Raw genomic sequence first — 27538 nt, 5'->3', positions numbered from 1 at the left:
GGGGGGGGGTTGTGGAGGGATTTAATGAATAGGATGTGTTTACTTGCAAGGATTGATGGTAACCAAGTGAAGGATCACACCTTTTGTACTGTCTACATGTTTAATAGCACAAGTCAGCTGGTTTCCAAAGTAGTTAGTTGAATCGCCACTAATTATGATAGAGCCAAGAATACATATGATGATTAAAACTATTTTCTGTTTTTTTTAGACTTTTGTATTACTAGCGAATATTTTTTGGAAATTATTCAAACATATGGACAGCTACCTGTTGGCTTTCTATATAAACGGCCCCTAATAAAACTAGAATGCGCCTTAAAGTTAAGCTTCCCAATGAAGTGAAGCCCCAGGCAAGACCCTGCTTCTCGATCAATCCCGCACATATGCTTTACAACCAACATCTAGTGGCTGCAAGACGATAAATAGACTATTTTACCAATAGAAGTGGATTGTGAGGGCAAAAATTAGTGAAGGATGCAATGGCAAGACTGCCTGGTAGATAACACTGTATGTAGATGAACAACCCAAGGGATACTGTATAGCCATGGGGCGGGGTTTCCTTCCAAACCTTGACACCTTGACTACCAGGCAAATCGCAAGGTACAAAGCATATTGCAGCAGCTCGGGACGCAGGACGCCTTGTGTGTGGAGCAAAACCGCCCCCAACTGCAGCTAAGTGCTAGTAGTAGATACTAACCACCCGGGTTGGCTCAGAGGAGGGGGCCGTATGCCGGTGGGTCCATGACAAGGTGCATTTCAAACGGTATGGCCAGCCATTGCAGTCAACCTAATTGATCCCAAGTATCTGTGCAGAAAGCCGTGCTGACAGGGGAATGGCTATTTTGTGGCCCCCACCTTTATCTCCCTGCTATGTCAACTCTCAAATTCCGAGATTCAAAAGCCTGCCATCGTCCCTCGGTCTCACTCGACGACTACATTTGCAGCACTGCTGAGTATTGCGACTCACACATCACAATGGCTATTAGTCCAAACGGGGCCCGGCTTATGGTCTGGGAGATTGTCTTCGCGGTGGTGACCACCCTCATGATGGGACTGAGGCTGTGGGCCATCCGGATCAGACGGTCGTCCATTCAAATGCATGACTATTTTGTCTTTATTGCCTACGTGTGTTTCTCTTCAGCCTTTCTCCCAGATATTATCTGACGTTCTCACAGTTGAGCACCTGTTGCATGGAAGGAGTGTGCTTTTGGGCCATCGCCAACGGTCTGGGCGCACACACGGACACACTCACGAGCTACGAAATTGGGGTTCAATACCAGGTAAGCCAGTCTCAATTTAACACATTACAGCATCATAGCCTTCTAAGCGATATGTCGCAGCTTTTCATCAGCACCTACGTAACGTGGACCACGGGAACCGTATGCTGCAAATTCTCTATGCTCGCCCTCTACACCTCTCTCTTCCCTTCGAAACGATTCCGGTATGCAGTCTGGGTCATGTACGGCGCTGTATTCGTCTACTACGTCTTCTTCCTATCGTTCTTCATGACCCAATGTCATCCAATCTCCTATGGCTGGAATCCTGTGCCGGGCGGGTACTGCAAGTCCGTAATGTTGGAGGAGATCCTCTCAATCGCCTTGAACATGGGTCTTGATACTGTAATTGCACTCCTCCCGATGCCACTGCTCTGGAAGGTACAAATGCCTTTCAGGAACAAACTGACTATTAGCGTCATGTTCGCCATGGGTCTCTTGTACGGATATCCCCTTTCTCTGCTACTTCATCTGGTATACAACATACTAACACGCCGCAGTGTTGTCGGAGTCATGGCCTGGCGTATGGCCATCACGCTCATGCCTTCGACCCAGACTGACTTTGTCCACGGTCTGTACCTCGTCGGACTAGTTAGTTTTATGGAACTCTGGTTCAGCATGATCATCGTCTCGCTGCCGACAGTGGCGCCTTTATTCCGGCGCTACGTCGAGCCGTTCTACAAGACGCTCACTGGGCGGTCAAACTCCAATACCAATCCACGACGGCTAAAGGAAGCTCAACACACGATAGGCAGTGAGCCCGGACAGGCGAAGCGTTCGAAGAGCTGGCAGCTCGAAGACGGGTATTTGGAATTGGATGACACGGAGTCGGGGTCGAAGGGGCATGCGGAGGCGTGGAGTGGAATGTCTCGGGCCTCGTTGATTGATGCGAGTGAAAATACCCCCTCGCATGCTATTACAAAATGAGATACTACTTGTCTCGTATTGATGAGCTTGCGGGATTTGTAAATAGAAAGATTGATTCGGCCAATAGTCTGCGCGAGGAAATGAAAATGCATCGAGTATGGTTCTTTAATCTTGTTTTGAAAATGTTACTATCTCAGTGCGCTAATAAGCGGAATCAATAATGGCATAACACCCATCCAAGATGGATGTACCTCGTAAAGGAAGGTCCAGTAATTACCAGGCACGAAGATGGCGAACTTGCTTGACATGATAATCAGAACGGATCGACTTCTTGCTGGCTGCAGCAGTAGCTCAACATCGTCCTCAGCCCTTACCCGCCGATGGCCTTAGCGAGTATGCCGGACCGGTTAGGGCACTATCCCCACCCCTCAGGTGAGTTACAGACCTGAAGGTCACGCACGGTTTTCACCGATCGGCACAGCCTTTTCGGCCCCATGTGTAGGAGTCACTACTAGTGCCTACGTAGTCCCAATGCCAGCCGCACTCCATCGCAAGGCCGTTTCCAGTTCTGTCGTTGGACCCCACCGGGCCAGAATAAGCCTGCCTGGTGATGTTTGCGGAATGCCCAGTATTTAACCAACTCGCATTCCCGCACTGTTTACCTCTTATAGCATCAATCTACCAACACGAATCCACTTCCCCCCTCACTTTCTATTCCAAGGAGCACTTTGATCATCAGGAGCAATATGACCCACCTGAGCGCCGACTACATTGTCATCGGCGGCGGCACTGCCGGTCTGGTGGTGGCCAACCGCCTGTCGGAAGACCCCGACGTCCAAGTGCTTGTGCTGGAGGCGGGACCGGACCGCAGCTCGGACGAGCGTGTTCAGGACCCGGCGGCGTGGCCCACCCTGAGCGGATCCGAGATGGACTGGCAATTCAAGACCGTACCGCAGGTGTGTGCGATCTAACGTCTATCTATTTCATTTCTGTCAGTTATGGCAGCTAACTGCTGCGAGCCAGCCCGCCTTGAATAACCGCGACCAAGACCACGCTGCGGGTCGGCTGCTGGGCGGTACCTCCGCCATCAACGGGCTGGCGTTTGTGCCCCCCGCCCCGGCGGGCATCGATGCCTGGGAGGCGCTGGGGAACCCCGGCTGGTCCTGGCAGACTTTGGCCCCGTACTTTCACCGTAGCTTTCACATCTGCCCCCAGTCTACTCCTGGCAATGGTCCTGGTGCTGCGGCATCAGCCGCAGCTGGGCCCATTGAAGTCACCTATCCCGCACTGGCTGAACCGAGGAATCACACCATCATCGACGCCTGGAACAAGAGCTTTGCAGATAAGGGCTACGCCTTCAGTGATACTCTGATCCCAACTCCCACCATCGGCACCCGCCCCTACACAGCTACCATCACCACCACAGGCGTTCGGAGCGACAGCACTCAGTATGCAGCATCGCGCCCCAACCTGCGCATCCTCGCCGACACCACGGTCGAACGCATCCTCTTCGACACGACAACCACCACCATCACCGCCACGGGGGTCCTCCTCCAGAATAATCCCTCTCCCATCACCGCCACCAAAGAGGTGATCCTCGCCGCGGGTGCCTTCAACACGCCTAAACTCCTCGAACTCTCCGGCATCGGCTCTGCATCCCGGCTTTCCACGCATGACATTCCCTGCATCATTGACAACCCTTCCGTTGGCGAAAATCTTCAGAACCACCTCATGGCCCTCCTTCCCGTTCCCATCCAAGCCTCTTCGGATTCTGCCTCCCCAACCCCGGGCATTCAAGCCATCTCTTTCGTCCGCTCGGGTGCTGAGGCCGACCTTCTCGCCCGTCACCCTCCCCCCCAAACCCCCCTCACCACCCTCCTCGCCAACCCCTCCGAACCCACAGCCTGCTTCTTCCTCAGCACGCTGCCCAACTCTATGGCCATTCTCGGCTTGATCCCCTCCTACCCCCTCTCCCGTGGTTCCGTCCATCTCTCTTCCTCCCAGCCTACTGACAAGCCCATTATCGACCCAGACTATCTGTCGCACCCCCTGGATCTCCCACTCATGGCAGAGCACTTCAAGACCCTTCACTCCCTCCCAACCAGCCTTCCATTGAAGGAGATCCTTGGCTCTGCGCCGGGCCCCAGCCCTGAGACGCAGGATCAGGGTGTGGTGGAGGAGACGTTGAGGGCATCGGTCGTGGCGGCGCATCATTTCTGCGGGACGGCCATCATGGCCCCACGGGAGAAGGGGGGTGTGGTTGATAGCAATCTGCGGGTTTATGGGACCGGTAACTTGAGAATCGTCGATGCCAGTGTATTCCCTATCGTGACGGCAGCGAATCCCATGTCGACGGTGTATGCTGTTGCGGAGCGAGCGGCGGAGCTTATCCGGGGAAGGGCAGGACATTCCGTGTGAGGTGAATGTCTGTATGACGGATCATCCAGCTCCGCTTAGGAAGGACAGGGATGGGCGCTTTTTCCTCCCATCGCAGAAACCTGATGCTTGCTCTTAGCAAATTAGAATGTGACAGTAATTCGAAGACAAAGAAGAGGGTACTATTTTAATCATTGTGTATATGTGATCTACCTAAACCCCAAAGTATGTACTGGTATTTAGGCAACCAAGATAGCAAGGGACTATCCCGTGGTACCTACCTACGGTGTATATCTCAACAAATTATATCAGTAGTAGGTAACATTCGACTCCAAGATGCGGCGCTATGGCGTCCCCTGCACGTCAAACACGTAGCTCTACTATCTACGTAGCTGCCGTGGAGTAGTGCAATACTTGATTCTCTCGCAGGAAGTGCTTTGAACTTCTTGTATCGGCGAAAGACAGTCAGTCAGTCAGCACGGGGGAAGGATGACACGAAGGCACAAATTGGCGCAGGTATACCGTTAACTCCTCTGGCGAATAACTGTGCCAGGGGATCGGCGGTGGGGCAGCCCCAGTGGGGATGGCTTGGGGGGCTTGGCCCCTTCCCAGCAAATCATTGGTAGCCGCATATCTAGGGTCCACTGGGCAGCCCGGCTTGGGTAAAGATGTTTCGGGTTTCCCCCTGTTTTGTATGTGTATGGGAATATTAGAATCTTGGAGTTATATTGTGGGAGAGGACCTTGCTTGCTATTACCTATCCTAGTTACTCTTTACCAACGAGAACTAACCAACGGTACCTTTGCGTATGTTTTGTAACACTTTTATGAATAAATGAGTGCTGACAACTGATGGTTGAATACGATCAGACAGATGTTCTCAACTGCTAAAGATGTAGCCGTATTCCCGCGATTTAGGAAGATGGTTACATTCCCCCCGCAAGGCTGTTTATATCACAGCCAGTAATAATGTAAGTAACAGCATTTTATGCCTTTGGAGGTCCCAATATTTGCAAAGCAGGCAGGGCAGATGTCGGACCCCGCTTTTAGTGCGCTTTAGGAGTGATTCCTCCAATTACTGCAAACGAGCGAATCGCTCGGACATTTGATCGAAGTCTAGAATTCTGAATCTGACAGCTTAGAACGCCCACCATTTATAAGCCTCACTCACATAAAACGACTGTAGGTAACAAGGGTGAGACGCGATGCTCAACAGTCAGTGGTCTGACCCAGCAATTCTTGTTAATGCTTGACCATACAAAACCGGTGGCGTAGTATAATACCGCTATTTTAGCTTGGATACTTGAACAAAGAAAGTTGAGGCTTGGAGGTGGGAGCCCTCGATCACAATCAGGCGCATTGGTGGCTCCAGCTCCACTCGAGGAGCCTTGTATGCAAAGAATAAGCGCTAGACACCTGTCCGCCTATGCACTCTGTTGGGGTGATCCCGCACGCAGCTGTCAGCTCATAAGCTATATAAGGGCTATCCACCAACTGGGCTCCAACAACCCAGACATTATTTTGTTTGACTCTTTCAGCATATTTTCAACCACTACCATCATCATGGGATCAGTATCCGAAGAATACCCGCCGCTTGCGGCTCTTCCCAATCTCAGTCTACACCCATCCATTAACGCAGAACAGCTCTCTGCATCCAAGATCGCCAACGAATGGCTCGCTTCTTTCTCAAAGAGCCTTTCTACGGGTCGTGCAGACGCTATCCAAGCCCACTTCCTGGAGAAGGAATCTTGGTGGCGCGATTTTATCTCCTTCTCATGGGACATTGCATGCCATAACGGGTCCCAGGCCATCTCCGACTACCTCGCCAGCTCCACAAGTGACTTTTCAGACCCGACACTGGACCAGCCAGGCGCATTGCAACCGCACTTGGCTGACCTGGGGGGTATGCGCTTCATCCAGGCCGGGTTTGGGTTCAAGAACAAGTCCGGCAAGGGGAGGGGTGTTCTTCGCCTGGCGAATGTGGGGCCCGAAGAGTGGAAGGCGTGGACAGTATTCACCGTGCTTGAGCGCCTGAATGGACAAGACGAGCTGGAAGCACAGAGGGTGAAGGCAGCCGGAATCCAGTCAAGTGGATCTGGGCCCCAACCGACCAACGAGGACAGCGATCTGCAAGTCTTGGTCGTAGGAGCAGGTCAATCGGGTCTTGCTCTAGCCGCACACCTACAGAACCTGGGCCTTAAATATCTAGTCGTCGACAAAACTGCCCGTCCTGGAGACTCATGGCGTGCCAGGTACGCGTCAATCAAATCACACACCCCGAGCTACACGGACCACTATCCGTTCTTGAAATACCCCACCAATTGGCCGCGCTACCTCGACCAAGGGCACATTGTCAAATGGATGGAGCACTACGGAGATCTTCTGGCTCTTAATATCAGACATGGCACGCTAGCCACGAATATTAACTACAACGAGTCGACCAAGCGGTACTCGGTCGACCTCCAATCCACCGAGGGCGGCGTACAGAACATCACCACCAAGCACCTCGTCCTTGCCACGGGCCTACTCAGCGATGTCCCCATCAAGCCCGCCTTCCCCGGTGAGGACACATTCAAGGGTCAGATCTTCCACACATCGGCGCATCAGTCCGCGAGCTTGATGCCCGACCTGCAGAACAAGCAAATCACAATCATCGGCTCCGGAACAAGCGCACACGACGTCGCCCAGGACTTCGCCAGTCACGGAGCGAAATCAGTCACGATCGTGCAGCGCAGTCCTATTTTCGTGACGTCTCTCAAGTCCCTAGAGGAGCTGCAGGTGAAGCTGTGGGATACGCCGGGCTTGAACACCGAGGATGCGGATCTTCTTGGTAACTCATTCTCGACGGCCGTTGTTCGGACTCTTAGCGTTGGGGCGTCGCAGATGATGTCCATGTTAGATAAGGACATGTTAGAGGGGCTGGAAAAGGCCGGAATGGCCGTCAAGAGGGGCGACCAGGGCGACAGTCTCGTTGATCATCAGCTGATCAAAGCGGGTCATTTCTACATTGACCAGGGAGCATGCGGGATGATTATCGATGGCCGTATTCAGGTGCGGAGATGTCAGGAAGGCGTCCGGGAATATTACCCAGACGGAATTACTCTCGCCGATGGTACTCAGGTCGAGTCGGATGTTGTTATTCTTGCCACGGGCTTCGAACGCATAGACAAGGCGATCGAGCGAATCGTGCCTAAGGAGATCCTGGACAGGGTGCCGGGTGTGATATGTAGCTTGGATGAAAGCCAGGAACGGTTTGGTGTAAGTTCACATACTGTCCCTCATTTTGCAGTCACAGATGGCTAACAGATCGCTTGTAGGTATGGAGACCGACTGGCATGCCAGGATTCTGGTACATGACGGGCAGCTTTCTCTGGTCGAGACAGTTCTCTCCTGTCCTGGCTTTGCAGATTGCCGCTGTCGAGTGGGGGCTGAACAAGGAGTATCAATGGTAAAACGAAGGGTTATTTGTGATATAGACTTGATAGTATTTCAGAATTTTACTGCTATGATAGGTATCCACGATAGATGTTTTTAAATTCAAGCCCTCGCGGTTCCTTATACCGACTTAGTTGAAGGAATCTTCCACAGTTTTTGTCACCAAGGTTATAGTCAAACAAGCGGGCTGGCTTCAACTGACCAGTACCCCTTCTAATAAACCAGAAATTCATTTTGCACGCTGCGCAATAGATATTTCAACTCCACTACATAGTACACACTCCAGATTCGACAAGCAGACAATACCATTCCCCTCGCCACCAATCTCTCACCTATCTATCACAAACCAAGGTAGAACCCACTAAAGGTAGATAAACATCCAGCGATGAGCATGATAGCCTCCAAGCTATACCCCCGTCAAAGGAAAAGCCAACTCCTCAGAAAACTCCCTAAAATGCCACCAAAATCCTACCAACTCCACCCGCACGCTCTACACAAGGACCAGATAGAGAAATCCAACCAACAGAGCATGAAATGCCTAGTGCAACCCAAGTACTAGATTCCTTCCCTTCCTTTCTATGTATAATCATTGGTTCCACTAACCAACATACACCCCCCGCGAGGTCCAACACTCTCTACGCCCACACACCAGACCCAATGCCGACGGAGCCGCCACCTTCGACTGACTGTACCGCATGTGGTATGATCATGAACTTCCCGTTACGCAGTCGCGGTGGACCGCTTTGAGGGCTGAGGGAGCCGTGGGCGGTAACAGCTTGGGCCAGGTAGCCACTTACCTGGCTCCGCCTCTACTCTGCCTTGCAGAGCATTGACTTGGTTTATTATGGGCCTAGCAGGTTGGCCTAGTTTGACGAGTAGGGCCGTTAGGCCGGGGGGGTAGGTTGTGGGCTGTGTATTCTTGTTTTTTAAAAGAAGAAAAAAAAAATAAAAATAAAAATAAAAGAATAAATATTCATACACAGTAACAGGAACCCGTTAAATTAGCGCAGCATTTATCTGCATACCCTTACCGTTTCGGGGCACTTATGTTTTGTGCTATAATATCTACCAGTAGACTAGACATGGAGTCAGACAAACTCCCGCCAGGTTTTTCGGCCCCCAAATCAACGGCAAATAAGTAAATCGTCCTATCCTAATCAGGTTATATGTCCGAGATGAAGATTATGCCACGCTGCAACAAGGTTAAGAAGCAGGTTTAATATGCTTTAGCTTGATTAGGATTCTTACGCTCACCCCCTGTCTGCATCATGCGGCTCTAGCCCCGAATAATATCAGTCAGGGACTTACCTCCGAACCACTTACTCTATCTGGCACTACTCCGTACATGACTCTCGTAGTGATTTGCTTATCTCCCGAGTATCTTCAGTCTCCACTCTTCCGCCCCCGCGTCGTCTAATCCTGCAGAAGCACGGATACATTCTCTGCTTGCCACTGTTTCTTTTATTTGCTATCTCATTCATTATAATCATTTTCGTTCATTTTTCTATGATGATTTTTCTCCTCGGCCCTGATTTATGTCCAGTCAAGTGCATAACCGCATAATCCCGATTGTTGGCTCTTACGCTAATAAAAAGTCAACAAATATCCCCACTCCACTTCCATTCAACTAACAACCCAAGCGAGACCGAGCTCGTATTCGACCCTTTAGCCTGGGGGCCGTAGGTGTGTTCGGCAGGCAAGCAGCAAGCGTAGGATCATATTGTACGTATCTGAAGCCGTGCTGGGCTGTTTTCTCCCTGCGTGCCCTGCTTGCTCGCCCCCAAACTTCGTGTCGAGTTAGGGAGGATTTGAAGGGTATCCAGTAGCAGCCATAGCTACTTCGTATTTATTTGGGGGTGGGGGGGGGAGGGGGGGGGAAATGTCTGCTTGGAAATAGTATGGGGCTGGGGCTAAGGTATTATTTCTATTGTTATTCGTTTGAGAGTGCGTCATGCGGTTTGGGGGGTATGTGAAGAAGTGGTCGTTGGCATGTGATTCACGGTCTTTGCTGGTTCTTGGAAGTTCTGTTGCTGTTCTTAGTATTGGGTGTGGGTTGGGGGCGTACTTGGGACTAATTGTTATGAAGGGTTGGTGGGTGAGTGATATTGGGACTGGGGTTGAACGAGGGTACTAGGTATGTGGGAAGTAGTCCTGTCTCTGGGGTGTATACAAGAAATGGAAGATTAAAGATAGTATATGTTTAGTATATGAGGTGGCCGGGGATTAGGGTAGGAGAGTTGCAAGGCCCTAGATAGTATTCGATATGGGCGATGGATGACTGATCTGTCTTGTCCTGTTCATGCTTTCAGTACTATTGTTCATTGAATCACAGGTTCCATGCTTGTACAACAGTTCCTCAAGGAAATAAGAATCTAGACTGATGGCTGTAGCTCAGAAACTGAGTGATCGTGCTTTTCCCTCATACTTAGCTTTTTAATTTATTCTTTTAAGGACTCTATGATGGAAGATATATATAGTCTACTCATATAAACTCAAAGATACGCTGAATCCCTTGCAACGAGAATTGAAAACTCATGCTCTTAGTTATAACAGTCTCAATACATCAGTCTCAAAGTATACGAATCCACCAGGAAAGTCAATCATCAACAAGGCCAAAAAGGCCATCATTACCCGCAGATGCCTGCGGACCCTAGGCATCCCGTGTTGATGTTCAGGTACACCCGGAAATGGTGTGCTCATTATACTTTCAAAGGATTACTTTCCTTACAAAACGCGTACATGCAATTTAGGCAAAGTATCAAGGCTTACTGTTTCCAAAGGCTAGATTTCAAGAGAATGAAACGCAGAATAAAGCCGAATATGGATAAAATACTTGTACATGTTGAATTTTAAATCATATAATCAAGAATCAAGGTCATTTCTAATTCAATGCAGGAGCATTCAGTACATGCTCATCTGTGCTCACTCCGCATTTTGCGCTGCTCATTATATATGATTCAGTCTTGGGGTATCTATAGATAATTTCTCCTCTTGCTAGTTCTACAATAGAATCCAGTAAGCATAGTAAGAAACACTCTTAATTCCCGGATGTCATCAGTAAGGATGGTAGCTCAATTATTGCCAGTAGAGGTATCACATTCAGTAAAGAGTAGTCAAATGGGCTATGGGCGGACAAAAGCGGCGCAGTGTCAGTGTTGGCCTCGATACGGTCCACTATAGGCCAGGGCGGTGTCCCCGCGCACACGCCCTGAGGGCACCTATCGTGTACCGGGGGCTGAGGATGATGTGGTGGAGAAATAGTAAGCAGCATGAGGGGAAGCGTGAAAAGAAAAAAATAGAAAAATTCCGGGATTAAGTTTTGGGGGGATGATCAGGAACAAATTTGGGTGCTGATTGCAAGGTCTCCAAGGTATTTGACACGTGCGGCCGCAAGGGCTGTGGTGATGGGGAATAAAATAGACTAGAAATAACGCTAAGCATTAGTGAAGACAGCCGTAAGCACTAAGCACGACGGAGGTGTCATATCAGCACTAACACGCCCCAGATCCACTAGACCTTCCCAACCCCTCCTTTCTAGCCTGCGGGAATTGTAAATCGTCCTCAGGGTGACCTGTGTGTTCCGGCATCGAATGTTAGATTTCCCGCAAGTTTGTGACTACTTTGTACAGTAGGTAAATGGATGTAAAATAAGAAGTGTAGAATAGCGCTAGGATATGAAGTAGACTAAGGAAGAGTAAGAAAATTAGGCAGTCCGTCTCTCGAATCTCAACTCCAACCGGCCCAAGCACGAAGTGAATTGGTCCTTCCAATCATTAAACACACGGTCGCCTGTTTCTCCTGCAGGGAAGCTCATGCGATAGTGTTGGATCATGTGTGCTCCAATCAGCATCATGTCGTTCATTGCGAGTCCGCGCCCAAGGCAGCTCCGGAAGGCTGATAATCATAAGTCAATAGGTGCACTCGATGAGTGGATGCTGTGGGTAACTTACCAGTGCCGAAAGGAACGAACGCTGATCGGTTAAGCACTAACTCAGGCCGGGTTGTCCAGCGCTCGGGAATGAATTCGTTGGGCTTCACATAGCAGTCTTCGCCTGTCGTGGGATTAGCCTTCTTGGCACAACATTTGGACGCTGTATGACTTCATAGCTCAAGGCGGTTGAAGTAAATTAGGATCAAGGGTACACTTACGACGTGAAATGCAAAATCGGGGTGCGACCACCGTGGTATCCGGGGGAATGTAGACCCCAGCGACAGTAATGCCCTCGTTGGCGGGAGTCTTGCGATTCCCGCCCGTTGGCAGGGAAGGATAGAGGCGCAGTGACTCAAAGATCGCGGCTTCGAGATGCTTGCATCGTCGCACGGCGTTGACATCGCTTAGCTCTTCTGGCTGCAGCTGCTGGAGTTCGCGGTAGATGAGGTCGGCTTGCTCAGGGTGTCGCGCCAGTTCGTAGAAAAGACCATGCAGAATGCCAGCCGTTGGATCGCTGCCTGCGACAAATGCCAACAGGCTGTCTCCGCCTAACCATTGATCTTGGGTGCTGTCCTTCTGAGAGCTTTCCATGAGGAAGGCACCCAAGGATGTGGCTTTAGACATATCGGTGGGTACCTAGATATCCAGGATGCATGATGAGAATACTGTACACTCTGATAATGGGGGGAGGCAGAAGGGTCCAACCTTGACATTTCGCAACTCTCCCTTCGTCATGGCCATCGTGCGAAACCAGTCCTTGAGGATCCACACGCGAGGCAGCAGCCGTAGGACAATCTGCACAAGCCAGGGTGCCGGGCTCAAGGGTCCCAAAATTGACAAGGCCTTTTGCACAGTGCGAATGGCGAACCGCCAGTCAGGGTTGGTGAGCATATTGAATTTCTTGCCCAGGACGAACTGCGCCATGCGGTCGAAGCTGAGCCAGTAGATCATATCGGTAACATTGGAGCTTCGGCCGGCTGCCATGTCGTCCTGGATGCATTGATCCATCTGTTCAATCAAGCCAAGGGTCTGTTCTTCTTTGCCGACGAGTGCTGTAGCTGGTTAGCGAATGAATTCGAGATAAGCTATCGTATCTACTACCTTTCGACGTAAACCCTTGCATCCACACCCGGCGGCGAGGCCGATGGATATCACTTGTGCGTGCATTCACAAGAGACCTATCTGGGTGCAGCAGATCATACCATTCGCCCTTCATACACTTGCTTCGGGGGCCATCCACAGCCATGAAGACATCAGGGTGGAAGACAGTGATCTCGCTGGGACCCGTTCGCACAAAGTCCCCATACTGAGCATGCAGCTTAGCCATGAAGAAGTGGTTCTGAGAGCGTCGTGTCTTCCACAAGTGCCAAATCTTGGACACACTGGCCCACCGTGGACCAGGGAAGCCATTGAGGCGATGAAAGAACAGTCGATAGGAAAGGATGCTTGAGAATAGGCCAAGCAGATATCCACTGATGATCTGCCAGCTTGTTGGGACGTTGACAATCAGATAGAGGAAAGAAACGAGATGGATCATAAGGATTTGAGGCGCTTGCACGTGCCACTCACCATGGATGAATAGTCCATGATGAAGAGCAACGCCCATCAGCCCCCCAACGTACGGGGCTTGGATAGAATTCATGATTCCTGTTTGATACAAAGCGTCGGTACGAGGTGGAGTGGGATTATCAAGACGAGTCTCCTGCTCTGGGGGCTTGTTTCTCGTCAAGGTTGAGTTCGAGGTATATAAAGGGCCTCTTCCACGGCATCGAGCTTCCAAATCAACCCTCCTTTTCAGCTATTCTACTGCAGTTCAGTCAGGCAGAATCGAAGACAGACCACGCCGTTCGCCATGTCGGCCCCCAAAAACCTACGATTGGTGGACCTTCCTGGTTTGATCTGGGAGTTTACAGAAAACGACTTCGCGACATTTGCACTACCAAACGCAGGCTTTGGCCTCCTAGCGGCCTCGGTGGCTCCGACGCTGACCAGCTGCTCCGAAAGCCCCGGGGCGCTCAGCCTTCTGCTTCGTGCCGCGCCTCCCGTTATCCTCTTCAACTGGGCCAACCTGCTCATTTTCGACGTCGCGAATCAGCGACTACCAGAATCCGTCACGGAAGATTCGCTGAACAAGCCATGGCGGCCGCTGGCACGCGGGAAAATCAGCCCCATCCAGACCCGCCAGCTGTTACTGGCGGCCATCCCGGCTGTGTTAGGGCTCGGCTTCGTTCTAGACGCCTCCTGGGAAACGGCGCTGATCATGCTGTTGACTTGGATGTATAACGACCTACATGGGGGCGACGAGCTAACCCGCGACGTGATTATCGCCATCGCCTACGATGTGTTCCTGATGGGCTCCCTCCGCATTGCGCTGGGGACAGCGACGGAGACGTGCAGCGAGGTGGCTGTCTCGACGACAGGGTATCAATGGTTAGCCATGATCGCAGGAGTGATTATGACGACGATGCAGATTCAAGATCTTCGCGATCAGGTGGGTGACCGCACCCGAGGACGCAAGACATGGCCCCTGGTGGTAGGTGACTCGGTCTCACGGGTGTGGATTGCTGCCTGCGTATGCCTTTGGAGTGTGGCCAGTGTGTGGTTCTGGGGGGAAGTGCCCCTCCTCATCTCCGCTGGAACCATGGCGCTTGGGGGCTGGATTGGTGCGTGCGTGCTACGGAAGACGGGAGATGTGACGGCTTGGAAGTGGTGGTGTTTCTGGCAGCTCGTGCTGTATTCGCTGCCCGTGTGGCATTATCATTGGAGTGGAGCTTCGTGAGAAGGGCATGCAGATTTCACTCCACGTACCGATACCGAGGCTTGTGACATGGGGGCCGTGCAAGGATAAGAGAAGTCGGAGGAACAATTGGGTCTGCAGACTAGTCCCTGAAGGATCAACGTCAGGGGTCTGTTCGCCGTTACTCAGATGAATTGATTACAGTTATCATCAATTGCACTAGTCAGGGCTGTGTTTGTTAGTAACTGACCCACTTAGACTTCGCCCCCAGTCTCCACATTCTGGTATTGACCATTGATTCTGCAGGCTAGGAGATGAGTTCTGCATAGCAGAAGGCTAATAATCATGGATAAGATGAAAATTAGCAGTCGGCATCTTTTCCTTGGCAGCACATGGTACTTCGTACAGAAGTTAACCCTATTCTGTATCCGCCCCCAACTCTCACACATGTGCTAGTATCAACCGCTGCTAGCACAGCCCAATACGACGGACTCGACAGCCAACAGCAATGACTTGAAATGATGATCCACAGGCAAGAGTCGTGTCCATTAATAGTTGTTAGTCTACTCTTATAACAGTTAATCCACTCTCTTCGCTCCTCCTTCCTAATTCACACTAGCATCAACTCTTGCTTGTACGCAGTGGTACTGTATAACTTACAGTGACAGATAACATAAACAAAGACTGCCAGATTCTTGTTCTTCAGCACCAGGTAGTCTAGAACTTGTTAAAGTAGCCAACCCCACATCATACTATTCGTCCCCATTCTTGTGGCAGGGCTCAGAACTGGTTGAGGATCAAGAAAGTGAACAAACACCCTGCAAGGCACCACTGCTTATGACCGTCATAATAGGCTGAACGACCAAGTGTAACCTCAAGACCCCAATCATGTTCAGTAGGGCCGACCAAGCACTAAGGATGGGGGCGAAGCAGCAAGAAGTGTCTGGTGTGTCAGTTGCAGCCCCCGTGCATTAGTTCAACAAGGCAGACCGGGATCTTTTCACAGCGGGATGTAACCCCCTCAATCAGTCATAATATTTGTAGGGATCCTGATCAGAGAATCCAACACTTTCCTTCATGACTCCTATCTGATTGAGTTGAGCAGAGCTGCGTTTGTATTTCCCTTTCACTTGCTTTCAATTGCGTTATGTCCAGTTCAGCCGCGCCCACGATGGACCAGTATCCCCTGGGTGGCCTATCTACAGGCCCAGGCAAGAGTGCCTTCGTCGTGACGATCATCTCCATGGTACTGGTCACCATCTGCGTTGGCCTTCGTGTCTGGCTGAGCATCATCAATCCGCGACCCTTTGGTTTCATGGGCTACTTCTACTATGCTGGTTATATCGTTGCTATGGCCTATTCAGCCCAATTTCTTTGGGGGATCTGCCCAAATGCCATTGGCATGCACATCATGACGGCTATGACCTTGTATCCCGATCGGGTGGTCAATGCTTTGAAGGTATGCCTCTCTACCTCCCTCCCTTCTACACCCAAAGACTAACATCAACTCAACGAAAGATTGTCCTCGCCAGCGAATTCATCTGGGCCATCGCCACCACCCTAGTCAAATTCTCCATCCTCAGTCTGTATCTGGAGATTTTCCGCGGCAAGCTTTTCCGGGCCTCCTGCTACACAATCGGAGCGCTCAGTCTGGCACTGGCAGCAGCCATGTTCCTGATCGCCGGCCTTCTCTGCCAACCGATCGAGAAGAACTGGGACCCGCTGATGACGACGGGCCACTGCGGCGACAGCGTCAAAATGGACGTCGCCACAGCCACCATCAACATGATTTTGGACCTTTTTATCGTGATCCTGCCTCTCCCGTCGCTCTGGAAACTGCAAATGAGCTGGACCCGCAAGGCCATGCTGAGTGGGATTTTTAGTTTGGGTCTTGTGTATGCCTCCCTACCCACCGTACTCCACTTTAAGAAACTCAAAACTGATCCCCTATGTCTGTCATAGTATCTGCGCCATGAACCTAACCCGCATCGTCTTCGCTGTCACCCTCGACATGACGGACGCGACCCATGCCATCGCACGCATCGGCCTCTTCTCCATCCTCGAAGTCAACGTAGGTATGATCTGCGCCTCACTACCAACCCTCGGCCCGCTCATCTTCGGCGACCATCGCGGTGGATCCTCTGGCGGACGGAAAGGCACTCCGGACCCTCGCTCGTCCGCCGCCATCATGAACACCTTTGTGCGGCGCCGCGCAGCAGGCCTGGGCCGGAGTGATGGCGGCAGCGGTCGGTTCAGTGAGATTGCCACGCTGAATGATAAGACTGTTTTCGATGAGGAAGCTCTCCCGTTACATCAGGTTGAGAAGAGTGGTAAGGTGTGCGAGATGGAGGATCATCATGATGCTATGATGGCTCCGTCGCCTTCGCCGGATCAGACCCTGCCAAGGAGACCGGAGACAGCGCGGTTGTCGTGTCCGGACGGGCAGGGGAAGGATATTAATATTCGGACGGATATTTATGTTCGATGATCTTGAAGTTTCTCTGGTTTCCTTTTTCTTTCTTTTATCTTTTGTCTATACCATATTGTTCTTACTGGGGTTTTCCTTTGATTTTTGGGATGTGGGTGTGGAGGTGTGCTAGGGTCGGATAAATTCTCCGAAGGTGTTCATTACGGCTGAACTGGCCTTTGTCTTCATTAGCATACGGTGAATACATGATCAAAAGAATTACAGAAATAAGATCTTCCATTATTTCGTCTCTTGTCTTCGCATGGTCTAAACCTATCATTTCTGCAGTGACTCTGCTCGTATGAGAAGCCACGCGATCTTGTGCATGCCAAGACCAGGCTGCCTTGACCTTACATCTTGTCTTTAAGGCTGCATGCCCGAAAAATCCTAAGATAAATTGACTTCTTTGCATTAGAGGCAGAGAGTTCTAGTAAGCATTGAATAATCCTAGATGTTGCCGTAGCTTCGATGAGTTGACCAATCCTCACTAACATAATACTCATGCTCTTTTACTTAATATGAAAAACATTGGAGGCATCTAGAAGGTGAATATGACATCTGCCCCCGCTCCTGTCCCTCATACTTCTAATTCTCTTTTACTTTCTGGACAAATTGGTAGTAACATTATTACTAGTAGTGGTCATAGTGGCAGTTCGCAGAAGGTAACCCAGGTCGTATCCATTACCTACTTGCTTCCCTCATATCTAATTACCCCAACCTCCAATGATCAGCCCACCTACACTCAGTGTAACATTCTACATCAAGAGTCGATATAAGATAGCTCTGAGAATATGTCCAGTACTGCAAGCTACAGATCCATGACGATTATACATAAGAGGAACGAAACAACAATTCGTATGACGTTGTGACTCTTGCGGAATACCCGAGAACGAGAACCATCCGTGAGCTCAATTGACCCACCTTCTTCTGCTCGCATAATTGTCTCTCGGTTCCTGGCGTCCCATCCACAGTAAGTTAAGTTGCAGCTAAGGCTGTCAAACCGTAACATTTCCAAACTTTGTCCCTGTTGCATCCGCGGACATTTACCCGAACTCCCAACTTTAATTTGGAGGCTGTCTTGCTCAATTATGCCCAAGGCATGCGACATGCATGCCAGCAACACTAGTAGATACTAGATATAAGACACTACATATTAATGGGGACAGTCAATGATCGTGAGACAAGGGTGTAATAATCAACGTCGTCTCCAGTGGTTACGAAATATTTGTTCCAAACCAATCGAGTATATTTACCACCATCTCTACCCTCTATTTTTCTGGACTTCAATCATCTACTACTCGAACTCAAGCCCAAGTTTAAAGCAACAGACAATTTTTCCAATCACTCAAATCCCTTTACTCGTCCAAACAATCAAAATGAAACTCATCCTCACAGCAACCATCACCACCCTCCTCGCCGCCCTCACCTGCCAAGCCGCACCGAGCTTCAGCTTCCGTATCGGCTATCGCGGTAGTACCGAGTACGCCGTCGCAAAACCAGACGCAGAGAACGCCAACGAAACCATAGCTTTCAGCAGCTTGAACACATACGGCCTCCAGGGCCTGGATCAGTGGGAATCCAGTAACACCAACCAAGGATTCATGATCCGCAATGTTGCCTTGCGGTCCTATATTAGCTGCAGCGGGCAATCAGCTACCTGCGATCTTACAGAAGACGAGGGAACATCCTTTCAATCAATCCAGACGACTAATATTGATGGCGTGAACTACTATCATCTTTTCGCCACTACTATTGAAGATATTGATGGGGGACTGACTTGGGTTCTTGAAGGTGGAGATTATCTCCGTATTGGAGTCTTGGATGTCAAAAATGAACGGCAGGAGATTTCATTGCAGTAGAGCAGTTGGGATCCCAAGGGATGTGTCTTACTTTTCTTTTCTTGTCCCTTTTGTGAGTTTATGGGTCTATCTGGTCGTTGGCCGGGGGTTGACGTAATTAGAAGTAGTCGTATCTGCTGGTTTTGTTCTGATGTTGGTTCAATCGCTATTATTTATTATCCAGTTCTATACCACCAATATAAACCCATTATTTACTATTCTGTATCTCCTAAATCAGAACTCCCTGAAAGGAATGAGGATCAAGCAGACCGGGGAGGCAGCGACATGATGAGGATGAGGAGGGAAAATTGAGAGGATATCGAAGCCAGATGGCCAGAGGGATTGATGCAAGGGTAACAAGCAGCGCAGGGAGAGATCGGCCCGTCATGATGTGATAATACACCCCTTGAGATGGTGAGACAGCATGATGTTGAAGTGGTCAGCAATGACGGTTATCTATGAATGAGAGTCATTTGCGTGCAAAAGAAAAAGCCAATTGGAAAAATAAGGATAAAAAGGGACATAATGAAGAGTGAAACTAAAAATATAGCGCAAACTAGTGAAATCAAATTGATAAAATGGGACAATAATAATAATTAGAAAATGAATCAAAAAAACATGAGCCCGATCCCAGAATTCACGAAGAGAAAGGACACGGGGTCAGGGCCAGGGCCAGTTAGTCCGAAGACTATCAAAGAACGGTCAAGACTAGCATGACTATGAGAGATGGAGTTTTGGGGGCAAAAAAGTGGTGGATTAAATTCTGCAGCAACCAACAAGTACCGAGACTAAGTCTACTAGTACTAGAGCATATCTCTCGCCCGCGACGGAGGGGCTCACTTCCGGGTGGATCCTACAGCCTCTCCATTTGTCGAGACACTCAACAGGTGATTGATAGGTCTCGTCTGTCTCTTACCCCATTTCCTTGTATCCGCCCCCATGCGCATGGCCCCATTGTCTGCAAAAGTGCCTTGTATGACCGCGAGGCCCAAGAAACTAGGGCTTACTCCCATCACCGTTGTGGTTGTACACTCCGTAGTCTGCCATGATAGAAGTATAACCAGTCGGCCACAATTAGTTCTGCAATTAAGATATTCAGTTAGAGCATTAACATAGTCATATCCTGCAAACTCATTTTCTCAGTCCTCACATCCAACTGAACTCCCAAACATGGCCATCTCTCCCGACCAGAAAATAGCCGTGGTCATCTGCACCGCCTCCTACCACACGCCCGCCCCCTACGGGCCCTTCATGGAGGCCCTAACCTCCCACGGCCTCTTCGAGACATACTGTCCCCAGCGCGCAACCTGCGACCTCAGTAAGCTGAACGTGGGCGACGACCTCCAACATCCGGACTTCAACCGCGATCCACCCGCAGGAGGGTATCCCAACGACCTGGACGATGTGAAGATCGTTCACGAGCTACTCGATAAGCTCATCAACCAGGAAAATAAACTCGTCCTCCTACTGGGCCATTCCTCCGGCGGGTTGGTGGCCACCCAAGCGGCCATCCCCGAGCTACAGTTTAAGAACCGCGGGACCCAAAAAGGAGGCGTGATTGGCATCTTCTACGTTGCCGGGTTCCTGGTACCCGTCGGCGAATCCGTACATAGTTTCTTCCAGCCTAAAGATGGCAGTTGGCGCGTTCCCCCTTTTGTTCAGTTCTATGTATGTATGCCCCTGGGCCCCTGTGACATGTCTCTTTCAAGGACACTGACATGTTGCATCCAGAAAAACGGAAGAGACGGTCTAGCAACCACCAAAGAAACAGCTCAGTACATGTTCAAGGGCCTGGATGACCCTCAAGCAGTCGAGAAGTGGACCGCCACGTTGACGGCCTCGCCTGTCAACACTGGAGCCTTGACTAACGATGCTTACGCCGCTGTTCCGTGTGCTTATGTGGTCCTTGATGAGGATACTTGTCTGCCGCCGGCGTATCAGGAGAAGATGATTGCTATGCATGCCCAGCGCGAAAGTGTAAACTTCAAGGTATATCATGCGCCGACGGGGCACTCGCCGCATTTGAGCTGGATGGAGGGCTTGGTGAGGACGGTGGTTGAGTTCACGGAGGAGGTGCGGCAAGTTTGAGGTGTTGAAAGAGAGAGATATATGTATAGTAGTGTTATCATTACTAGGCTTATATATTGATACGATGTTAGGGATAATATTATTATAAGTATATCGAATATGCGTGCTTTCTCTCCTCCTATGCAAATCATCGCCACCGTAAGAGCCTCGGTTCTCGCCTTCCCATCATCGTCAACATTATTCACGATGACAAAATAGTAGTTACCATCATTGGGACCGTCAACAGTAACGGGCCCATCGAATGCCCGAGCAGTTCGGAACAAGCTTTCCCGGAATGCAAGCCGACAGCGACCCAATTATATGTCGCAATAGATGCATTGTTACCGCGATAGCTGATGCAGAAACTGGCAGTGGTTTCGTGGGAGAAGGTGCTCGCTGAATGCATTGTTGTGGCATGGCACTCAATTAAGAGCCACATTCTGTAAGAATCACTGCTACCAAGCGAAGGGCAGATGACCAGTTTTTAGTGGATGCATTTTGTACTCTTATACTGTAGTATATTTCTCTACTACTATAGGGTAATTATAACATAGTCTTGTAGCTACACCTCAGGCTTAAAGAAAGCCTGTGATTATCTAACATTAAGATATTAGGTACTCGTAGGATTGTGGATTCACTATACTCCAAAATCTCCCTCTACATCAAAATGTACAACTTAATTGCTAGAGCATGTGAAAGAGAAACGCCACAACTCTTTGAAACATACTTGCCAACAAGCCACGGATGGCAAATCACACATGACAGGAATAATTTGTTCGCCGTTTGGAGGCCGGGTGCTCGTCATGTATGAAGCGTCAATGCTGCTCGGGGCAGTTGGTGAATATCCCTCGAGTGATCAGTGAGTGTGCAGAGGGAGGCGAAACTTGAAGCCAAACTCTTCAATGATGAGGGCGTTAAAATAGCCAGCCCATTACATATGTGCTTGTGTGGAATAAACACCACTGGCTACTAATATCGGTAAGCATCGTAGCTTTAGAATATTTATTTGCATCGGATGTCACTTCTAGTAGCGCTAGATGGAGGGCTTGGAAACATGATCCGGTACGACTTCATTTTCGGTCTTCATCGACTTGATGGGTTTGAAAGTTGAGTCAGTCTGATGACCTTCACTCTCTAACTTTCGTAGACATGGGTTGGGGTTTTTCTCTGCTACCGATGCTCATTTGGAACATGTTATTTTCAAATTGAAGCAGAGTTGGGTTTAATTCAATATTGACTTCATTAACTAGAAAGCAACTGAACTGCCATATCTCCGTAATCCCCAGCAGTGATAGGCAACACGTCATGCAAACCGGATCAGACCAAAGAAAACATTCAATAAACTCTGCTTCCATCCATCTCACGATTATCCCGTAATAGAAATGCCGTAGCATCTTCCAGCAAGTTCTCGCCGTGACAAGGAAAAATCACGCTATCAGGATCTTCAAGTCAACCCATTCACTTGGGAGTCTCGGGGTGCCGGTCCATGGCAGAGAACTCCGCACTCACCTGGCTGGTACTCATGATTTCCTCGTCGTCAGACTTCGACTCCTCCTTGACGGGACTAGTCTCGAGCTCCGTGTCGGATTCTTCCTTTTTCACGGAGACTTTGCCTTTGGCCGGAGTGGGAGTAGTGGCACCTCCAGATTTGCTGTATTGGAGGAATACATTAGCAACAAGGACAGGCACAACGGGTAGAAATACCTACAAAGCCTCCGTCTTCGCAGCCTTCGTGGCAGAGCGAGGGGCCTTCGGAGTCGCTGCCGTCTTCTGACGCTTCCCCTTGGAAGGAGTTGGAGTATTCTCGGTAGCACCAGTGTTGTCATCATCAGCGGCAGCCTTGTCCTTGCCACGCTTCGCGGGCGTCTTCTTGGGAGTAGCAGTGGTGGAAGCGGGTTCCTTCGAAGGACTGACAGAGGCACCAGCTTCTTGATCGGCCGGATTAGTATGAATGTCGAGGAGCCTACGCTTGGCCTTGTGATAAAGAGTACTAGCGGATTGGGCGTTCTTGTAGCCTCCCTTGACGGCCATCTTGTCAAAGTCGACCTGCAGTTGTTGTCAGCGGTTTCTCTATAGATGTAAAATGAGGGTGTATACTTTGCCAGATTTATCGGAACTCAGTACACCCAGAATGATCATGCGCGCTTCGGCCATACTCAGCCCCATAAGAGATTCGGGTTGGTTGGGCTTGAGCGCAGACATGGTTGGATGCGCCGGAAGTGATGGGGTATAGAAAGTGATGATATGAGTGGTTCGGAGTGAAGTTCGGAAGGATAAGCGAGGAAAGCGTGAGATGAGAAGTAAGAGGTGACAGCGCGTGGATGATAAACAGGTGAAGTTCTTGACGAGCAAAGAGCAGCGTTGCCACAGAATCAAATGGTGCAACAGCAGAGATAGAACTAAGTTGCTGTGAATGAGCTGAAGCCAGCTCGCTTTGCTGGTCACGAAGCAAACAGTAAAAACAGACTTGGACCTTGGCGATGATTATGTACCATCAAGCTCCTACTCTGCCATTGGTATCAAACAAGTTCAGTGAATCTCTCAGTTCTGTTTCTTCAAGCCCTTATTCTGGATTTGCTTGTACACATTATCCCACAACGCAGGGAAGTAGTTCGGGTATTGAGTCGAGCGCTGGGCCTTCACATCCGTGTAGAAGTGTTGAGGGGTTTTTCCTGCCCACCATGGAGAGGGCGCGGGCTTCGAATTGGTAAAGGTTATAGGCCGGAGCAAAGACTTGTTGAGAACCAAGTCACCCAGCCTGACCTCTGTCTGTTGAGGAAGCGAAGTTGGCCGAATGGTGGTCATGTACAAGGTGGCTGTGGGCGGCAGGTTCTTCACATATTCAATCATAGTCTCGCGAGAGCGGCGGGCAAAAGCGGGGATGGCAACGTGCACGTAAACGACAAATGGAGATGTAGTGTAGAGGATGAAGATCATCGGAAGAGTACCGCCAATTGCAACTTTCCAAGAGTAAGCATGAGCATGTCGGCATTCGACTGGGGCCACTTACTTGCGGGGGCGAGGTACCATGGATGCTCGTCCGATGATGCGAATGCTGGAGCAAGAAGAAAACAGGAAACCCCGAATATTAAGAGAGAAACGAGCTTCAATGTTCCCACCACAGCTGTCTTTCCTTTTCCGCTATAATACACCACGATCTTTTCCGGTGGCCCTACAGATTCCAGCTCAGCATTGATTCTCTGGCCTCTAGCAACTCAGCGGGGGCGAGCAATACCTTTGCGAAACGTCAATTTGGCATGCTTGGTAGGAGATGTCTGTGGATTCCGGGGCGCAAGAGGCTCCTTCCGCTTAATAAAAGGAGCATTGGGCTTCGGCGGAGGTACAGGGTTCTGGGTCGTCTTCAACCGAGCAAATAGCTTGCTGTTGAGGTCTCTCCGCACGCTCCGGGGAAGTGCGGAGCGCAGTTGCGCGCTCAGCAGGATGACAGGACGCATTGGGTGGTTTTGAGGGAGCGCTTATAAGTTCGGTCTGAGCTCCTGGCTGTATATTCGCGCCAGCTAGCAGGTAGGAAGAGTTGAAAAGACACGATGCGAAGACTGACTTCCGTGCGAAAGGATGGCCCGGCAACTTTTTTCTGGGAGTTTGGAGAAGCTCCGCAACGTGATCCGGCTTGGCGGTCGGGGGTTCGATTGACGGCCCGACAATAGATTGGAATAGACTTGAACCTTCCCCAATCGCTATCGCTTCCTCAACAACCTCCCCCTGACTTTGCTTGTCGGCATCGTCACGATTCTCCTCCATCGGAGGCTGCTAAAACGCTGTCGATACTGTTTGCGATGAAGGCTCGCTGACCTCGGTCGCTGCGCTCTACCCAGCCATGTATCCGGCTTATCGTGGCCTTCTGGCCCCCTTGCTCTCCATCTATCTTACTGTCCTCTTCCTGCTCGCTCCAGGCAACGCTTACCAGGCCATCTCGGATCGAACACTAGAATCACTTCCCCGTCCGAACGATGATTTCGACATCCATACCGGCGCCATATTATCCCCAATCCTGAGGCCTCGTGTGTCTGGGACCTCCGGATCGACAGCCGTGCTGAACCACTTCGTCGACTTCTTTCGAAACTCGCTCCCCGGCTGGAATATTGACTTTCAGAACTCGACTTCAAAAACACCCGTGTCGAATGGGAAGGATGTACCATTTGTGAACTTGATCGCATCCCGTGACCCGCCGTGGGCGGCTCCCGGCGATGTTGGCCGACTCACCCTGGTCGCCCATTACGACAGTAAATACGAGCCGGAAGGATTCATCGGGGCTATTGACAGTGCAGCGCCTTGCGCGATGATTATGCACGCCATGAGGAGCATCGATGCAGCTTTGACAAAGAAGTGGGAGGCCATGCAGGCACAAGGCGAAACAAATCCATTGGATGAGCAGACGGGCATTCAAGTCCTCTTCCTGGATGGTGAAGAGGCCTTCAAGTATTGGACCGACACTGATTCCCTCTACGGTGCTCGCTCGCTCGCCGAGCAATGGGATTCAGATGTTCACCCAGCCATGTCAATCTACAAGACTCCCCTGGACTCAATCTCCCTCTTCGTTCTCCTGGACCTATTGGGCTCGAAAGATCCGACAATCCAGTCCTTCTTTCCCACAACACATTGGGCATACAAGAAATTGGCTGCACTTGAGCGCCGTCTGCGACGGCTCAACCAATTTAAGTCCGCAGGCAATGATCCCGACCGGCAGCGGCTGTGGTTCACGCAGGCCTCGAAAAGCGAGCATGAAATTCCATACTATTCCGGTATCCAGGATGACCACATTCCCTTCATGAAGCGCGGAGTAGAGATCCTCCATGTAATCGATGCGGGTCCCCATGGATTCCCGCCAGTCTGGCATCGCATTGAGGACGATGGCGAACATTTGGACCTGGCGACGGTAGAGGACTGGAGTTTGTTAGTGACTGCATTTGCGGCAGAGTGGATGGAGCTGGAGGGTTTCATGCCCGGATCTGAGCAGAAACCTCGGGAAAATGACCATGGAAAGAACAAGCGCACTGGCTACGAAGCCAAGACTGAACTGTAAGCATTGTCTGAATATATTCACATTTCACTGGCCACTGGGGCCCTGAATTCTCTATGTACATCTTGGCGCGCGGAGTATTTGCTATGAGAGCTGTGCTAATGCGTGATTGCCTGCATAGCTCATGATTGGGAACGCTCTCGGCCACTCGCGCGCATGGCCCTTCCAGAAGAGTTCGTGGTCCAGCACTACCACCCTTGAACAGCGATCATTGGGGCAGAAGTCACACCAGATTACCGAGCATGAAACCAGTCATCTCTGCCAAACCCCAAACCGGCTGTAGCACACTACGCAGGATGGCCGGACCGGGACATACTCCCCGTAGTCCCCAGGCGAGACCAAAAGCGACTCCGCCTGCTACAAAACGCCAATCAATATCCGCCACAGTCGCAGTGGGCAGTCTCCACTGTGCCGCCAGAGTAGGTGTGGACCGTCCCGACTTGTCCTCAGTCTGCTGTCCCGGTTTGGTCGACAAGTACGTCATCAGTGACGGGCCGATTCCGAAGAGGATGATGAGAGCTAGCGATGGATCGAAGCGTGAAGGGTCGGACAAGAAGGCAAAGAACCGCAGAACCTTGGCTGGGTCAGCCATTCCTGAGAATAGCAGCCCCAAGCCGAATTCCAGACCGGCCAGGTACGAGAATATGGTTTTTGAGCGCTCAGATCTATCCAGGGTACGGGGCACGACGACGAAGTTCACCACGGATGTGACTACTGTGGTGGTGAGCATGACGACGAGTTCCGCTGTGGACGGATAGACGGGCATGTAGCAGGGTGTTCCACCGGCACATGGAGGAATGTTGGAGCCGCCGGCGAAGAAATTGGCTGTGAGCAACGCGGTGGTGAAGAAGACAGCAGTAGCAATGAACGAGCGTGGAGACAATCGGGAAATGCCACAGAGCATGTGGCCGGACGTGCAACCTCGACCGTTCTATCTCACGATGTCGTTAGCAATCACAGCTCTCGCGTCTCAAGAGGAGAGGAATCATTCATCTACCTTTGTACCCCATCCCAGCAGAAACCCATGGCCCACAGTCAACAGCCACGTCACCCAGGAACTCGGTGCAGCAGGATATGACGGAATGGCGGAAGGCAATAAAAGGGCGACGGGGACAACACTCGACACCAGACCAGCAATGAGAGCCACATTATCTCTTGTCGGATTCAGTACAGCGCCCGACAAGAGCGAAGAGATACCCAACACAGCACCATTGTGCAACAACAATCCCGTAGAGCCCTGGAAGAGCATCAAGGCCCCGAGCGTGGTATGCACGGGCGTGAACATGTTGAGGCTATACAGCGAGTAGTAGGAGTAGATGATCAAAGATGAAGAATACCTTCATCATACAAGCAATGGACAAATTAAAGGCGAAAATCGAGCCATGAGAAAGAATCCCAGTCCAGCAACATCACAATGTGAAATATACGGAACAACGAAATTGTAACGGCGACTTCCTCCCTCACCGATTTTGAAGTGAACAAAGAAGGCCGAGTGAGTGAGTGGCAGTT

At 50.5% G+C, this 27538-nt stretch overlaps 13 protein-coding genes across 13 annotated transcripts; 9 read left to right on the top strand and 4 right to left on the bottom strand.

Moving 5' to 3' along the window:
* Positions 1–972: 972 nt before the first annotated feature.
* On the top strand, positions 973–2198 carry An04g02990 (uncharacterized protein; the record flags this gene model as incomplete). Its single annotated transcript, XM_001401629.1, has 4 exons — positions 973–1122; positions 1173–1277; positions 1338–1711; positions 1772–2198. The coding sequence occupies 4 exons, from the start codon at positions 973–975 to the stop codon at positions 2196–2198; spliced, it is 1056 nt and encodes a 351-aa protein (XP_001401666.1).
* A 686-nt stretch (positions 2199–2884) lies between these two features.
* An04g02980 (uncharacterized protein) lies at positions 2885–4556 on the top strand (the record flags this gene model as incomplete). The annotated part of the gene is made up of 2 exons (XM_001401628.3): positions 2885–3094; positions 3162–4556. 2 exons carry the CDS (start codon positions 2885–2887, stop codon positions 4554–4556), a joined length of 1605 nt encoding a protein of 534 aa, XP_001401665.1.
* Positions 4557–6418: 1862 nt separating this feature from the next.
* Positions 6419–8082, top strand: An04g02970 (uncharacterized protein; the record flags this gene model as incomplete). The annotated part of the gene is made up of 3 exons (XM_059747398.1): positions 6419–7771; positions 7803–7961; positions 8026–8082. 3 exons carry the CDS (start codon positions 6419–6421, stop codon positions 8080–8082), a joined length of 1569 nt encoding a protein of 522 aa, XP_059606056.1.
* Positions 8083–8832: 750 nt separating this feature from the next.
* On the bottom strand, positions 8833–9295 carry An04g02960 (hypothetical protein; the record flags this gene model as incomplete). Its single annotated transcript, XM_059747396.1, has 3 exons — positions 8833–8857; positions 8980–9101; positions 9257–9295. 3 exons carry the CDS (start codon positions 9293–9295, stop codon positions 8833–8835), a joined length of 186 nt encoding a protein of 61 aa, XP_059606055.1.
* A 2356-nt stretch (positions 9296–11651) lies between these two features.
* Positions 11652–13416, bottom strand: An04g02950 (uncharacterized protein; the record flags this gene model as incomplete). The annotated part of the gene is made up of 5 exons (XM_059747395.1): positions 11652–11842; positions 11899–12039; positions 12098–12515; positions 12585–12931; positions 12981–13416. The coding sequence occupies 5 exons, from the start codon at positions 13414–13416 to the stop codon at positions 11652–11654; spliced, it is 1533 nt and encodes a 510-aa protein (XP_059606054.1).
* A 315-nt stretch (positions 13417–13731) lies between these two features.
* On the top strand, positions 13732–14727 carry An04g02940 (uncharacterized protein; the record flags this gene model as incomplete). The annotated part of the gene is made up of 2 exons (XM_001401624.3): positions 13732–14542; positions 14672–14727. 2 exons carry the CDS (start codon positions 13732–13734, stop codon positions 14725–14727), a joined length of 867 nt encoding a protein of 288 aa, XP_001401661.3.
* Positions 14728–15787: 1060 nt separating this feature from the next.
* On the top strand, positions 15788–17104 carry An04g02930 (uncharacterized protein; the record flags this gene model as incomplete). The annotated part of the gene is made up of 3 exons (XM_001401623.1): positions 15788–16075; positions 16135–16511; positions 16579–17104. The coding sequence occupies 3 exons, from the start codon at positions 15788–15790 to the stop codon at positions 17102–17104; spliced, it is 1191 nt and encodes a 396-aa protein (XP_001401660.1).
* A 1355-nt stretch (positions 17105–18459) lies between these two features.
* An04g02920 (uncharacterized protein) lies at positions 18460–18942 on the top strand (the record flags this gene model as incomplete). The annotated part of the gene is made up of 1 exon (XM_059747394.1): positions 18460–18942. The coding sequence occupies one exon, from the start codon at positions 18460–18462 to the stop codon at positions 18940–18942; it is 483 nt and encodes a 160-aa protein (XP_059606053.1).
* Positions 18943–20091: 1149 nt separating this feature from the next.
* Positions 20092–21009, top strand: An04g02910 (uncharacterized protein; the record flags this gene model as incomplete). Its single annotated transcript, XM_001401621.1, has 2 exons — positions 20092–20589; positions 20653–21009. The coding sequence occupies 2 exons, from the start codon at positions 20092–20094 to the stop codon at positions 21007–21009; spliced, it is 855 nt and encodes a 284-aa protein (XP_001401658.1).
* A 1437-nt stretch (positions 21010–22446) lies between these two features.
* Positions 22447–23190, bottom strand: An04g02900 (uncharacterized protein; the record flags this gene model as incomplete). The annotated part of the gene is made up of 3 exons (XM_001401620.1): positions 22447–22639; positions 22697–23034; positions 23086–23190. The coding sequence occupies 3 exons, from the start codon at positions 23188–23190 to the stop codon at positions 22447–22449; spliced, it is 636 nt and encodes a 211-aa protein (XP_001401657.1).
* A 339-nt stretch (positions 23191–23529) lies between these two features.
* Positions 23530–24443, bottom strand: An04g02890 (uncharacterized protein; the record flags this gene model as incomplete). Its single annotated transcript, XM_001401619.1, has 3 exons — positions 23530–23948; positions 23999–24160; positions 24224–24443. The coding sequence occupies 3 exons, from the start codon at positions 24441–24443 to the stop codon at positions 23530–23532; spliced, it is 801 nt and encodes a 266-aa protein (XP_001401656.1).
* Positions 24444–24826: 383 nt separating this feature from the next.
* On the top strand, positions 24827–26032 carry An04g02880 (uncharacterized protein; the record flags this gene model as incomplete). Its single annotated transcript, XM_001401618.1, has 1 exon — positions 24827–26032. One exon carries the CDS (start codon positions 24827–24829, stop codon positions 26030–26032), a length of 1206 nt encoding a protein of 401 aa, XP_001401655.1.
* A 293-nt stretch (positions 26033–26325) lies between these two features.
* Positions 26326–27336, top strand: An04g02870 (uncharacterized protein; the record flags this gene model as incomplete). The annotated part of the gene is made up of 2 exons (XM_059747393.1): positions 26326–26751; positions 26803–27336. 2 exons carry the CDS (start codon positions 26326–26328, stop codon positions 27334–27336), a joined length of 960 nt encoding a protein of 319 aa, XP_059606052.1.
* Between the last annotated feature and the right edge of the window lie 202 nt (positions 27337–27538).

The sequence above is a fragment of the Aspergillus niger genome (genome assembly GCF_000002855.4).
Source record: "Aspergillus niger supercontig An04".
NCBI classification, from domain to species: domain Eukaryota; kingdom Fungi; phylum Ascomycota; class Eurotiomycetes; order Eurotiales; family Aspergillaceae; genus Aspergillus; species Aspergillus niger.
The sequence above is the reverse complement of the archived record's forward strand: the minus strand, read 5'-3'. Positions and strand labels throughout refer to the sequence as shown.